Genomic DNA, 14807 nt, shown 5'->3' on the forward strand with positions numbered 1-14807 from the left:
AAACTATCATTTAGTGTTATCCTTTATTTTATCTACCTTCAATGTTTCCTTTGAGATAGTTTTCTTAACAAGTGTCCCAGATACAAAAGTTAGATTAGAATTTTACTATGTTATTGCTTTGTTTTACACATCTGTATTGTTCTGGTTTTGTTAGTGAGGGGGGGCCTAAGGTGGTAGCTTCTGTAGGAAACTGCTAGAAGTCGCTCCCCTTTGTTCAGTGGACTCAGCCGGGCCTAGGGCAGACCCGCTGCTGGCCAAGGCCGAGCCAATTGGTAGCAGAATGTCCCATGATAACGCCTCTGCAATAACTTATTTAAGAAGTGGAAAACAGAAAAAAAAGGTAGAGAAGATGTGAAGCAGCTGAGCGGGGGCAGAGAGGGGGAGGCATGAGCTTTGTGGGCCTTGCAGGCCTCATCCTCTGGTTTCCTGCCGGGCAGCTGAATGGGCCCAACTCGGCCCAGCCCGGCTGCAAGAAGTGGAGAGGAGATGAGATGTGCATAAGATGTAAAAAGGATCCTGAGAGGCGTCTGCCAGCCTGTTGTGAAGAACTTCTCTTGTGAGAGGAACAGCTGCAGACGCCAAGGTCAGTTCAGAAGGATGGGGAGGAGTAATGTGGCTCCTGGCCAAGATTCCCCTGCAGCCTGTGGTGATGACCATGGTGGAGCAGGTTGTCCCCCTGCAGCCCATGGAGGTCCACGGAGGAGCAAAGATCCACCTGCAGCCCGTGGAGGACCCCACATGGGGGCAGGCGGATGCCTGAAGGAGGCTGTGGCCCGTGGAGGGCCCACTGGGACAGCTGTTCTAGAGGGACTGCACCCCATGGAAGAGATGACCCATGCCAGAGCAGTTTCACGAAGGACTGTGGCCCGTGGGAGGGACCCCATGAAGGAGCAGGGGAGGAATGCGAGTTCTTCCCCCGACGATGAAGCAGCGGCGTAAAACAACGTGTGATGAACTGACCGCAACTCCCATTCCCTCTTCCCCCTCCTGTGCCACTCGGGGGAAAATGTAGTAGAGATAATGTTGAGCCCGGGAAGAGGGAGGGCTGGAGGGAGGTTATCTTGTTCTCTGTTTCATTCTCCTGCTGTTGTAGTAATAAATGAATAGTTTTCCCCAAGTCGAGTCTGTTTTGCCCGTAACGGTAACTTTAAGGATTTTCTCCCTGTCCTTATCTCAAACTTCGAGCCATTTTTCCTTATATCATCTCTGCCTATTCTCTCGGAGGGTGGGGGGAGTGAGAGAGAGACTGCATAATCTGGTCCCGATTGGGGCTGAACTACGACAGTATATATATCACATCTTCCTTGGTTCTAATATATGTTAGTGCAATACTACATTTAAGATGCTACAGTTTACTTTGCTCCTTATGTAAACTATGTACAAAATGCAAAAGATTGGCATCTACATCAAGCCTTCAAATTCTATTAATTTTTTCCTTCAAAGAAATTTTGGTTTTATGCACAGTTCCCTCTGAGCCTATCCAGATAACTATATTAAAATAGAAGTCTAAATGTGAAATTATGATGGTGACTAAATTTATTGTCACCATAATGACAGCAGAGCTCCTTTATACTACCTAACTGCATATCCCAGATATTCTGGTTAAAAAATTGCCAATGGAAATGAAGTATCAGAGACTTTCAATTCACCTCGCATCACATGAACTGTATTTAAAAATAAAATTATGTTATTCTGTTTAAATGCAAAGCAAACAAAATCATTTACTTCACTTGAGGTCAACTGGAGAATATCTCCTTCTGTTTTGGTTTCACTGTGGCTTCTATGTGTCTTTCAGTAAATGGATCATCAAGTTAAACTAATTCCCGAGATAACTAACACAACTTCTTAAATATGAGGCACAGGACTTCAAACAAATCTCATGCTTAGATTTTTTTTTTTCCCTTGTGAATCAGATTCTGACTTCAGATGAATTCTTTCCTTATATCTTCCTTTCTGAATAGGGATTCAACTGATCGTAAACTGAGACTTTCCTTTACCCTACCTCTGATTCTACTGCAGCCCTGATTTATATTTCTTTTCATGTCTCTCATCCGGTCAGAGTCTACCTCACATTGTTTTGGTCACTTGTCAGGTACAGATCCCTCTGAAGTGTTCTCTGAATTCTTAATAACTAAAAATCATTCTATATACAAAATATGAATGTGCCTCTTTATGACCTCACCTTTCCTATTCAGGAAATCTTCATACCTCTGAATACATAGAAACATAACAAAATATATAAAATAAGGTATTAAACACAAAACATGCAAACAGGTAAAATACCTAGACCTCTTTCCTAGTTCTTGAAAATGACTATGCAACGATGGCAAGCAAGTTTGAGGATAAGAGTAGTTTTACAGAATGTGCACTATAAGCATAGCTTGCCCAAATCAGGAACGTTGTTGCAACAGTTAAACAAATAAAAAAAAAAGTAACAAATCCCAAACCTTAATAAGATGTGTCATTGCATCCTTAAAAAACACCAAATCAAGAAATGATCCTCTAACAGATTCATTGTGTTGTCTCTGATACATTTGCAATTTTTCACAAAGAAATTCAAAGCTTGGAATCTGGAAAAAAAACCAACCAACTAAATGGTAACAATACTGGCATGGTCCTTCAGAATTTAAAAATACACTGACTTTTTACACAAACTTGAGTTCATGTATTGGCCACGCATAATGAGATTATCTTGTTAATTCACTGTAGTAATTGTAGTTGTGTTTAAGCAGAAATTTTCTGCTAGTGGTGGGGAAAAAAGGGAGCAAGGAGAACAAGAATGAATAAATTACATTTATATGACATTATTACCTTTTGCATCACTAAAATGATTTATTGCATACTAATCAGAAAAATCTAGATCTATCTTCACAAATAATGTGGTAGGCATTCAACAAAATGTTCTGTATTTTACGAGTTCAGCAATATAACATTCTTAATAATTAAAAGAAAACTTCAGTGTCTAGTACTTTAGGTGCAAAATTAAATACCTCCTCATAGACTTTTGGTGGTTTAAACACAAAATCTTCTGGTTCATCACCAGTTGGTTCAGGCATCTCCCGTAAAAAATCTACAAAATATGCTTCAGCTTGGAGAACTTCTTTTAAGCCTTTATCCACATATTCCTCAATTGCTTTAGTAACAGTTTTATCAAACCAGGCCCTATCTTCAGGAGTAATAAATCTAAAAATCACAGATTAGTACAATTTTTTTAAAACCTGATTTCTAGTTATACAGGGAGAAAAATAGATAATTAAATACAAAAAAAAAAGAAGGTAACATTTCAAAGAAAAATACATATTAGGCAATACATATTAGATAATAGTCACAGAAATGGATTAGGAAATATTCACAGAAACGAAATGCTTCCATACTCTAAAGTATAAAAGTCAATTACATAAAACATAAAACACAGAAACAACTTGATTTTCCAACTTTCACCTAGAACTAGGCAATGACGGACCATTTAATTTCTCAGATGACAAAGAATAAAAAAGGTTGAATGATTTCCCAAATAATCATGGCTAAGTGACCCTTATAATGTTTGAAGCTGGAGCAGAATAGCTTAATTTATGTTATTAGAGTACTGCTTATGAAACTTCCAACAAGATAAGGAATAGTGAAAGGAAGATAGTATATGTCACTACAACCTGACTAGATTTTCAATCCCTCTAACACCAAAATCCATAATTAACAGAGGGGGATATACATGGGGGAGGTTGGGCAGAGGAGTAATGCAGATTGAAATGAAACAGTCTACAAACACAAATACTAGTGGCTACATTTAATTGTTTAAACAACTGTATCTGCTTCCATTGATATGTTCAAGATGGTTTCAATACAGATCAAGATCTCTGACTACTATGATTATACAGATTACTACTGAGAAGCAATCAAGAATGGTACTGAGTCGTAACTGGTAAACATAAAAGGCGAGAATCACCTTGACCCCAGAAAAGAGAATGGCAACTGTGAATATCAAACTACAGAAAAAAAAAAAATCTTTACTTATTTTCTCAGTGACACAACTGAGAAGAAAATAGAATAAACGTGAAAAAGCTGCACATAGTGCTCTGAGTTTTCAAATAAGACAAAGAATACTGAAGAACTGTGGTATAGAGACAGCCTAGATATGCATTATATACTTCATTATTGTTTGAGGTTCTCAGTGATGACATTATAATACTAACCACTATGGAATCTAAAAGCAGCATGGAAGAAGAGACTGCATGACTACGTTCTCTCTCTCTCAAATATATAACATATCCGTACAAACCCATATCTTTCACATATTTTAAAATTCCCCACAACAAATAATAATTAAGAAAATTTCAGTAAATGTCAGTGATACTGCACCTAACTTTAAAGCAGAAAATTATACACTCAAAGCTGTATGACAATACTTTTTCATCAGTATGTATGATCCTAGCTTCAAATGAAACATTTCCCCCCTTTTTATATCAACAGCACTCTATTGCACATATAAATATATATACATAAATTTCAGATCATTTATATGTTTGTATAATACATGGTAGTTCAGGTACTTAGAAATATGAGCAATGTTAGACTTTGTAGTGGATTTACACTAAGTAAGCTTTCTCAGATTATAAAGAAATAACTATTAAATTCAGCAGAAAACTCTGGCCTTCATTTTTATACTCTTGACAACTGATTGATAAGATTTCCCATCAGGTTCCCTGCAAGCATTTTCTGAATTCAGCGCATATTTCTAAGGAGAGAGGAGAAAGTTAGCAGAATTTTCAAATTAGAGTTCCTCTGGGATATTGGAACTGCTCATAATAGCAATCTTACTTCCTTGGCTCTTAACTCAAGTTTGTTAATGCACCTTCCTCGGGAAAATGAGAAGGTATCTGCCAGCTGATTCAGAGCTCTCATGGAAGAAAATGAGGGATTCCAGAAGATACAGGTAGGGATGGCAAGCAAAACTGATTGGCAACAGTCTATGCTTTGTTTGGAACTGTTTCTAATATTTACTTGAAATGGAAAGCAGTTGTTTCATCCACTAGTTTTGGCAACGTGTAATTCATACCTAAGTTTTATACATCTTGTTTTGTTTCTGTTTCAACTGAGTACATGCTCACATCCACATACCAATGTACACTTAGGAGGATTTCACTTTGTCCCTCTTATGTTTTGAAAACAGAGATGGAATTCCTTATAATTCTTTTATAATTATATAATCCTTTTATGCCTTTGCTCTTTGCTTTACTTTGATAATTTACTAGAATAATAGCAATTAAGACTGACCGTGCTTGAATACAATGCAAACATGTACACCTCTTGCCTGCTACCATTCAAAATCATCTGCACCAGACTGCATTTATGTAGTCAGCATCTTAAAATAGATAAATTCCACTTTAGACTTCTGCAACTATGTTGATTATTGAAAAAATTCTGGTCATGGCAGTTAACTCCTAAGCACTTGCCAATTCAAGGCTTTTAGGTGTAATTATAAGTAAAATAATTATAATATGCCCTCTTCTGTCAATGGCAAAACATTTTTCATTCCTTTCACTTTTTGATAACTTTATAAAGTAAATACAGTGTAATAAAATGCATTTACATATTTTTAAGAGTCAACATTCAACTTCAATGCTTTAATTATAAAGCATTAATTTTATAAAAATTATGAAGGCCCTTCCTCAGGACATAAGAATAAGAAATAACTATATTCCTGAAAATCCACAGTAGTGGTGAATATATGTCAAGTTTTTACTGGCAGCTACAGTGCTACACCTAGAATTTCATATGAAACTGAAACATCGTAAAAGTAGAAATATTACTGGATTTTTAACACATACAACTATTAAGTGTATCTGGTTTTAAAGGAGATTTAGAAGAGATGGGCCATTTTTTAATCATACGCATGCAACACTTTTTTCTGTGAGGAGACCAAAGCAATTTTAAATTATTCTCTATGAGTAAATTTAGGACACCATAAAATCCTCTTTTTGTTTAACAAGGGAACTGACTGAGTGTAGCCAAAGATAAGGGAAAAAAAAATGTAGGTTAGAACATAAAGCATGCTTATATTTTGGAGTTCTCCATGCAATTACTGGTCTAATCTATTGGTACATACTAGGACATTTGTTGGGATAATACCCCAATGCAGACTGCATGTAAAATAACATAAAATTTTTCATATTGGTCTAATAAGGTTTATCATATAAGAAGTTTTATAGTTGTATGAACATAAATTAAGTAAATGGCTAAACCTACTAAATATAAAATGCTATAGTTACTATACCTGTCAGCAATTACTCTGGTACATTCATGTTTAAAAAGTGTTAGAAGTACAGTACTGTTGTTGCATTCTTCTGCCTGTATAGTTAACATTCCTTGCCAAATTCTAGAAAGGTCTCGAAGGTTGAAGATATAGTGGAATTTAGATGGTGTAGGCAGCATCTTTGTCTAAAAAAAAAAAATCATATTCAAAACCAGTAACATTTAGAAGGAATCAAGAATAATATACATTACAAATTTATAATTAATAACACATACAAAATACAATAATAAACCTACTAATTTTCACATATAATACTGTGGGCAAACTCTTTCTAAGAAGTCATCAAAAATATTTCATTTGTTTGGAAGTAGGATCCAGCACTAAATATAAAACCCCAACTCTTATAACATGTAATTATTTCATATGTTGTTTTGGGCTTTATAAATTAAAAATTATAATTTATAAAGAATTTCACTCCCTCTTCCTTAGTTATAGTGATTAAAGCTTTGGGTAACATGTATAAAATTTATCTGTCTTCTAAAATCCAATATTTTCCAGATTGTACCTCCAAAACTTTTTCAGCCCGTCTTTCTCCTGGCTTTTGTCTTGTTATAGATATGTTCTTAAGGAATATGTGCATAAATTACACATAAGCACTCTATTCAAACTCATTGTGATAAAAATTTCCCTGTAATTTATACCTTTGTCCACTGCCACAATATTCTGCCTGTTGGGACCAATTTTTTCACCATATCGCATACTTCAGAGTTAAATTTTCTACATGAATGAAAGTATCCACAGCCAATAATACCTGAAAAGATAAAATGCAATATACAATTAATCTGAAGATGTAGGATATAATAAGGTAAGTTGTGAGCAAGACATAGAAGTAGTTATTTAAAACATTAATTTGCTTTTAAATCACAGATGAAATAATTTTGTCTCTCTTGTCCATGGCTTTTCTGAACCAGTTTAGAAACAACTGACAGTGACTGCTGGCTTTTAACAATATACTGTATTGACAAAGTTAACAGATTTGAGAACTTCAGCAACAGAGGGCATTTGAGACAGTGCAGAAGCGGAATGGTAACCTAAATAGTAATAGGAGTGCTCACATTCTTCCAGGATATGCTATTATTTTCTTGTTAATTATTTTGCTTGTCCAAAATCAGAGAAACAAGCATTTAAAGGAGTTAACTTCTCTTCCATGACATTATTTTTACTGTAATACAGCTTCAGTTTTTTCACTGGAAGTACTCTGAATTCATGTGACAGAAGTGAGAAACAGAACATACTTTTATACATTTTAAGTCAATTATGAAAAAATATATAGTAAAACAAGAGAAAGAAGTACCAAAAATCTTGTCTATGGATGCATTGGATGGCAATGTACAATTGAATATACAAAACTGTCTTTTTAAACGCTGGGGAATATCATTACGGCCTCCTCCAGGATGTATCATTGCTGCTATTAATTGTACATCTACAATTGTAGTGAAGTCTCCAGGTTTATCCAAGCTGTACATTCCTTTCATTTCCATCATCTGACGAACGATTTCATTTGTTACCTGTAAGTTTATGTAACTTGTACAAATTAGAAATTAAAACAATAAAAAAATTCATTTCTGACAATTTAATTTCTTCTTGTAACTGTAATGCCAGCCCTAGAGAGAGGTTTTCCATTGAATATAAACTCAGATTAAACTATCTTCCTTAGTCACATGAGAGATCTTGGTTTACATGATCTTAAACAGTAGGAACTGCTGTACTACCATATAATAGCAACAAAATGTGTTTGTATTCCTTTTGACTAAATATAGTTAAGACAATGAACTGGAAAAAAATTGGTTTCTTCCATAATTTGCTGCTGTACATTCAGCTCTAAATGTTCAAACTATGCTTTTCAGTTGTCCCTTTGGCCTCCTCTGAAGAAAAACAACCAATTATTTTTTGAAGCAGGAAGCCGTTTATTCTGAAAAGGTTATTCACCCCACATTCCACTCTACAGAACCTGTTTGGATCAGGAGGCATCAGAATTTGCCCCCATAGCAACTGCTCCAATGATATTCAGCAAGCCTTAACAAAGGCTCCAATGATATTCAGCAATACCCTAACAAAGCCACATGATATGCAGCAGGGCACCGATCACAAACCGTCATTCCATTTAAAATATTTCAGCAATAATGGAAGACGTAGTGGAGATCCTTCCATAATGGAGATCCTTCCTTTTATTGAACACTGCCTGGGCCTGTGAGGACTTTTCCTTAAACACAACCACTATGGTCAAGCAGCTCAGTGTTGTGGGTTATTCAATGATAGTTTCAATTTAGGAAAAAAAAAAAATTTAAAAAAAAAAGTTCTCTCAGGTGAGAGCAGATGATGCAAACCAAAGAACTGACATATATTGGCATTTAGGTAGAAAGCCACATTCCATTTAGAGGTACTAAAAACACATACTTGGCTTCCATTTTGACAAAAGCAGCTTTCTAAAGTGAAGAGGAAGAACTATTCAGTCTACATAGATTCATTTACATCCATAATGCCACAGAAACACGTGCCCAACCCCAGTCTCACAACCAGACCTACTACCAACACTGTTAACAAACCAGCTCAATGCTAATGGCAGCTTTAACCCAAACTAAGCCTCACAGAAGCCAGAGAGCCCGAGTATTCAAAAGTGCAGAAGCCTCATATTTCTAATTTGTTATTTACTCTGAGCAAATTTTTAAAAGTAATGACAAGCACACTTCATCTTTATGTTAAGACAGACATTCCAGAAGACCTAGCATCCTGGGCTGGAAATATTTCAGACTTACTTTGGGAAGGATTTTTTAGACACTTCTGCCTGATTTTCAGTCTATACAGGGATATGAACATTACATACCCAAGTTGTATATGCGCTCATCAAAAGCCAAAAATCTTTAATCCAATTTGCAAAGCCAATGTGTTACCCTTTACCTCGGACATAATCCTTATTACTTTCTCCAAGATGTCACACTTGTGTTTTGCAGAAAGTTTGTTTACTGGTGCTCTCAAATTAATGTCAGTCTTGGACTTAATAATATGGTAGTTTAGTACAGTGATGTTTTTATTTAGTCTTACAAAAATATGAGAAAGTAGAGATAATGTAAGATATGACACCATTAGCCTACATGTCTCACCAGTAAATCTAATTTTCTCTCTTTTTTCCTTCATGTATGTATCATAATTAGAAAGCATCTCCAATAATTAATAATAACTTCAAATATTGAGAAAGTCCATTGATTCTCATGTATACAAAAAAAAAGTGCAATAATTTGAGAATAAGTTGTATTTGTTAAAAAACAGTTTACCTGATCTCCCCATTCATTGATAACTGGCATATTGATATCGTCAATAAAAACAGTCATTTTTCTGCCTCCAGGAGGTCCATAAGTACTTCCAATGCGTTTGTCCACATAACTCTCTATTGCCCTCTAAAAATTAAAGAAAGTTCTTGTTTTGCATCAAAAGCAACAATATTTAAAATGTATTGTTAAAATACATGTTACTTATTGCTTTCTGCTACAGCTCTTATCCAGTGATTTATTCTTTTTGTTAGTAGTTTCATCTCTGATTCATCATTAAGGAACTCTACTCTCCTGCTCATCACACTCATTCCTCTGCAATTCCCTGGCCTTAGGATTATGTCCTGCAACCCACCTCTGCTTACCAGAGAAGTTTTTAAAAAGTTTTCAAACTCGAAAATTACTATTTTATTATCAGCATTGAAGCCAACTATTGTCATAAAGTCACCAAACTAAAATGACATTAATTTTAGTATGATGCATTATCTCTGTAGGAAACATTACACCTCCTTGTGAATTGCATCTGTCTTCAAACATGTCAAGATTAATGCAAGAGAAACTGCGAAGAGAAAAGAAAATGAACAGATCAGAAGTTGTGAGTTCTGTTGCGTATCTTTTTCTTCTCTTGCTTCACTAATCAGTAAGAGAAAGCGGGAAGATAGTTTGAGGAATGAAGGATTAATCAAAATTGTATTCATTATAAGCAAGCTAGAATATCAACAAGCAGGAAAAGTACTTTCATTATCTACAGTATAATTTTTATAAATATTGAACTTATTTAGAAAGGCCTTTAACAATCTCCCTTCCAAAGGGTAGCTCTGAAGAGGACTGGAATCTGATTTCAGAGAATTTGTCGTGGAACGTCTGGAAATTATGGTTGCTTTGGATTTCCCCTAGCTAAGCTCAATTGTTTTATATTTGCAGTACAACTGCAGACCATATAGAGGCAAGTTAGATTCCTTTTACAGTGATTTCCTAGATGTTTTCTAAGCTAAGTAATGCCATATTTTAACATTTTGGTGGCAATAATCTTCTGAGTTTTGAACTAAATAAGAAGCAGGATGCAATAGTCTAATAAGATATTGATATGTAACTGACATCAAAGTTCTATAACTCCACAGTCTTTCTAAAGGTAGCTAGAACATAAAAAATGGCAGAAAAAAAAAAACTTACAAGATAGTAGCAAATGTTTTCTTTAGACAAATAATTTTTTAGTTTTACAAGTGTAAATGTCAACTTACATGAGTAACGTGGCATATGCTATCACAAAGATAGGTATTATTAATAGCAGATAATTATTAAAGCATAAAGATAGATAGTATTAATAGTATTTTTGAAACAGAAAACAGATACAAGTTTTGTCCAATTTTTTTTTGTCCTATTTTTTCACAAGAGAAAATAATTAGCTGAGTGTTCCAAGATAAATACATATAGAACACATATAGCATTAATGTGTCATTTTGCAGACATGTGATTAATGTGAAAAAGAGAAACTGCTAAGAGAAAGAAAGTGAAAAGTGATTACGTAAGAAATTAAGAACTTTGTAGCACATCTAACACATCCAAAAATCACCCAATCTTTCAAATATCATCAGAATAATAACTCAAACTTTTTTTAAAAAAAATATTTTGAGTGTGGGTCTTCCAAGTGTTTCAAAATATTCCAATTGTTTTTTTGCTACACTTCTCCTGGAAATCAGCAGTGAGCTATGTATTCAGCTAGCTACCTGTAAACAAAGAGTATATCTTGTGATACATGACTGTAGCAGAGACAAGACACAATAAGATCCTTTCACAAACTCTGTGTACCAGAGATGAAGAAGTATGGGCTTTGTTTTCAAGACAGTAATGTTCTAGGGACCCATAATACACTGTATAGTAAAGGACACCGAGACAGAGATATTGACTATTAAATTAATCTTCCATGCATGAAAGGATGCCTGCCTTATTCTGTCTCTCAGTTTGATAGAAACCATGGCCAGAGATCTTATGCATAACAGAAAAGCTCAGTAGCTACTCTGAGAGTTAGGTGTTTAAGCCATTACTTTTCATCATTTTCTTAATATAACATTTACATTAGCTTTTTAAAAAACATGCTTGATTTTGCGATGGAGTTTGTAAGATCTGCTTCATGAGCAGATTTTTCAACCAAGAAATATTCCAAGATGATTACTTTACCCTACTGGCTGATTGTCACCATGAATTCACCGCCTTGAGGAGGTAATGAAGCCAATTCAACTTACAGGATCACATCCTAGCAAATTAGTAGTACTGAATCATAGCACAGTGGTATAAATCATCCTTTCAATCACTTGAAAAAAACTATCCATAGTATTTGTTTCTATTTATTTAGATTTTTAGCAGTTATATTGGGAAAGGGAAATCTCTATGATGTTGATGCAACGCTAGAGGACCTTAAAGACTGGATTTTTGATGTTGTCACTACTGAGCTGAGGAAAAAATATGATAAGTTGAAATTTGCTTTTTATTTAAGGAAAATAATAATTATAGTGATAAACTAAAGAATCAGGAAAAATCCTGAAGAACTATAACCAAAAATTTTCATTAAATAAAATGCAAAGGAAAGATCTTTAGCAAAAAAAAAAAAGGATTATTAGCATTCCTTAAAGAAAAAGCACACAGCAATCATGAATACATGTATATCTATGTGAGTGACTACATTTCACTCTGATCTGCAAAAATTATTTTTATGCAATTTTCTGATGTGATTAAGTGACTTAGAGGAAAAAGATGCCTTTAATCACTTATTTATCATGAGAATTAAGTACACTTTAAATACTTATCAAGGAAATTATACGCAAGAATTGTTTAAAGTCTGTATTTTACCTGAAACATAAATGGTTCTGTGGCAGATGAAAAGTTTAAACATTTTGACAAATGCTCTTCTGGGTTGTATTTCTTCACATATGCCTTAATCATGACTGTCTTTGCAGTCCCCTGTTCTCCTGTGAGCAAAACCGCCTGTAACAGATATTTAAATCACATAAGTAGTATCAAAACTTATAATAAAATATGCATTATAGATCTATTTTAGAGAAAGGGATACTTTCTGTATTTAATTTTGAATGATATATTATTCTGGTAGGTTCTTCCTTTGTCTCTATATGCAGTGACACAGTATGTGTTTTTCATCGCATCCAGATTCTCCAAGAAAAATTATTTATGGAGTCAAAAGAGCAAGAACGCACTAGAGGTTTTTCTTCCAGTTGCCTAACTTCTTCCACTTTCTCACACATTTACCACAGCAGCCTCTTGTAGTGCATGACCCTAAGAAGACTTTCTTTATAATGGCAAGTAGTCTCTGACATCTAATTTGAATATAAAATTTCTACTATTTGCTTTTACTATAGGTATGAAGGATAGTTCCTTCTTCCCAGCACTGTCCTTAAAGAAACAATACAGTCTAGATTAGATTTAGCTATATCCCCTCTCAAGCACATGACTAAAAGAGATACTCTAAACGTCTGTAGAGACATGATGTAATGATAATTACAAGAACTACAGATGCTGAACTGTGTACAGAAGTCTTAACTGACCCAGAAATATCTATTGCTTTGTGGTAAATGTTAGCAAAGTTAGGAAACAACTAGGTGGATAAAAGACTGTTGCTTTCCATCTCTGGAAACGTAGTCCTTTTTGAAGTTTCTCTTATATTAACATATATTGCCTAAAATACCTGATCCAATCTTTTTTTCTAAACTGAATGTGTGAGGAGATACATAAAACTCATTTGCAGTGAGTATTGCACTGCTCATGACCCACTTTAGACAGGCCAGTGAAACTGGTAGGAGGGGAAACAATTTAACAGCAAATCTCTGAAACGTGTTTTACATTCCACTCACAAAAGGAACTGAGAATTACTCCTACTTAACAGCAACAAAGGAAAATCACCCGTTTTCAAAGCAGGCAGTTGTTCAACTTCCCTCAAGAGAACATCATCCTTCCTTTAAGGAACACTGGTTCCTCTCCACCTCTTCCCTTAAATTGGAATTTTAAGTCTGACATCCAGGTTCCTCAGCCTAACTATGCTGACATAAACTGCCATAGCAACAAAAGCCTTCTGGATCCTGGAAGAGTCCATGTGTCTTCTGACAGCAGTACGTTTTTCAGAATTTGAACCAAACTTGACCTGTGCTTTTTGTCCTGAATTTCATCAACTGCCTGTCGTAGGCATGCTTGATTCTTTCCCTAAACACCCATGGAGGAATATGAAACCAATGCATATTTTTCAGAATACTTTTAATAACAAGATAATTACTGTTGCATAGGACCTTTAAAATCATTTAGGATATCAAGCACTGACAAAGCAGATTTTGGCCAAGGATGTCCACAGAATGGTTAGGAAATCTTAGCATTTTTCCTAAAATCAGTTTCTCCGTAATAATTGTTTTATTATTGGAAACAAATTCACTTTTGATGAGAATATAATTATTTTGTCGCCTTATCACTGCGGTACTTAAAACAGCAGCATTTGATGTTTCTCATACAGCACTTTTGGCTCTTACAATTCACACATACACCTTAATGCATACCTCACTACATACACACATCGTTTTTTCAAAGCATTTTTACTCCTCTCTGATGGCTTATTCAAATTAAAGCTGCAGAAAATGCTTATTTCAAGCTGGTATTTTGAGAGCAACTATCTTATGTCTGCTTTCTCTTAATAATGTATATTAAAATATATAACATTACATATCTTATTTTCTGGGTAATCTGTACACTAACTGTAATTTCCTGGAGTGGGGTGGGGAGCAATAAATGTGTTAAGAAAGAAGAAAGTATTTCCTGGTTTTCTTCTTATCTTGGTAAAATCTGAATCTAAATCAGAAAGTTACTGAACCAAAGCATTAATACTTTTTTCCTTTCTCTTAAACCTTTTGTAGAAATCTCCCATTTATCTCATGAAGGTGAGCTAGATAAAAACCCTGCTCTTTTTTCAAACATGCAAGAATCCTCCATTCTTTTTTTCTAGCTCAGATTTTCATGCTTCTTATGTTTTTGACAGACGGTATTATCTTCATTATTACATCCACTCCATGAAAGGAATTTAATCTGTTTGCAAAAGGGAGTATGTATTTCTTTATGATTATGAGCATTGAAGTTGATAATGCAGGAGATCTGAAATGCTCACGTACTTCTGACTGACTTGCTCCTGCTTTAAATTAATGCTCTCCAACAGACAGCCACAATGATACCACATGGTCTCA

General features: G+C 34.8%; 1 protein-coding gene across 2 annotated transcripts in view; it reads right to left on the reverse strand.

The window, feature by feature from the left end:
• DNAH8 (dynein axonemal heavy chain 8) overlaps window positions 1-14807 on the reverse strand; it is a 147300-nt gene that overhangs the window by 56031 nt on the left and 76462 nt on the right. For both annotated transcript variants that reach the window (XM_086743430.1, XM_086743429.1), the window contains exons 55-61: window positions 12424-12558; window positions 9583-9705; window positions 7605-7818; window positions 6952-7061; window positions 6272-6435; window positions 2991-3183; window positions 2448-2570 (exon numbers count right to left, since the gene is read on the reverse strand). In XM_086743430.1, the coding sequence (XP_086599556.1) occupies window positions 2448-2570; window positions 2991-3183; window positions 6272-6435; window positions 6952-7061; window positions 7605-7818; window positions 9583-9705; window positions 12424-12558 (1062 nt within the window). The remainder of the gene's footprint in view (window positions 1-2447; window positions 2571-2990; window positions 3184-6271; window positions 6436-6951; window positions 7062-7604; window positions 7819-9582; window positions 9706-12423; window positions 12559-14807) is intronic.

Source organism: Chlamydotis macqueenii, chromosome 3, assembly GCF_036417535.1.
Source record: "Chlamydotis macqueenii isolate bChlMac1 chromosome 3, bChlMac1.mat, whole genome shotgun sequence".
NCBI lineage: Eukaryota > Metazoa > Chordata > Aves > Otidiformes > Otididae > Chlamydotis > Chlamydotis macqueenii.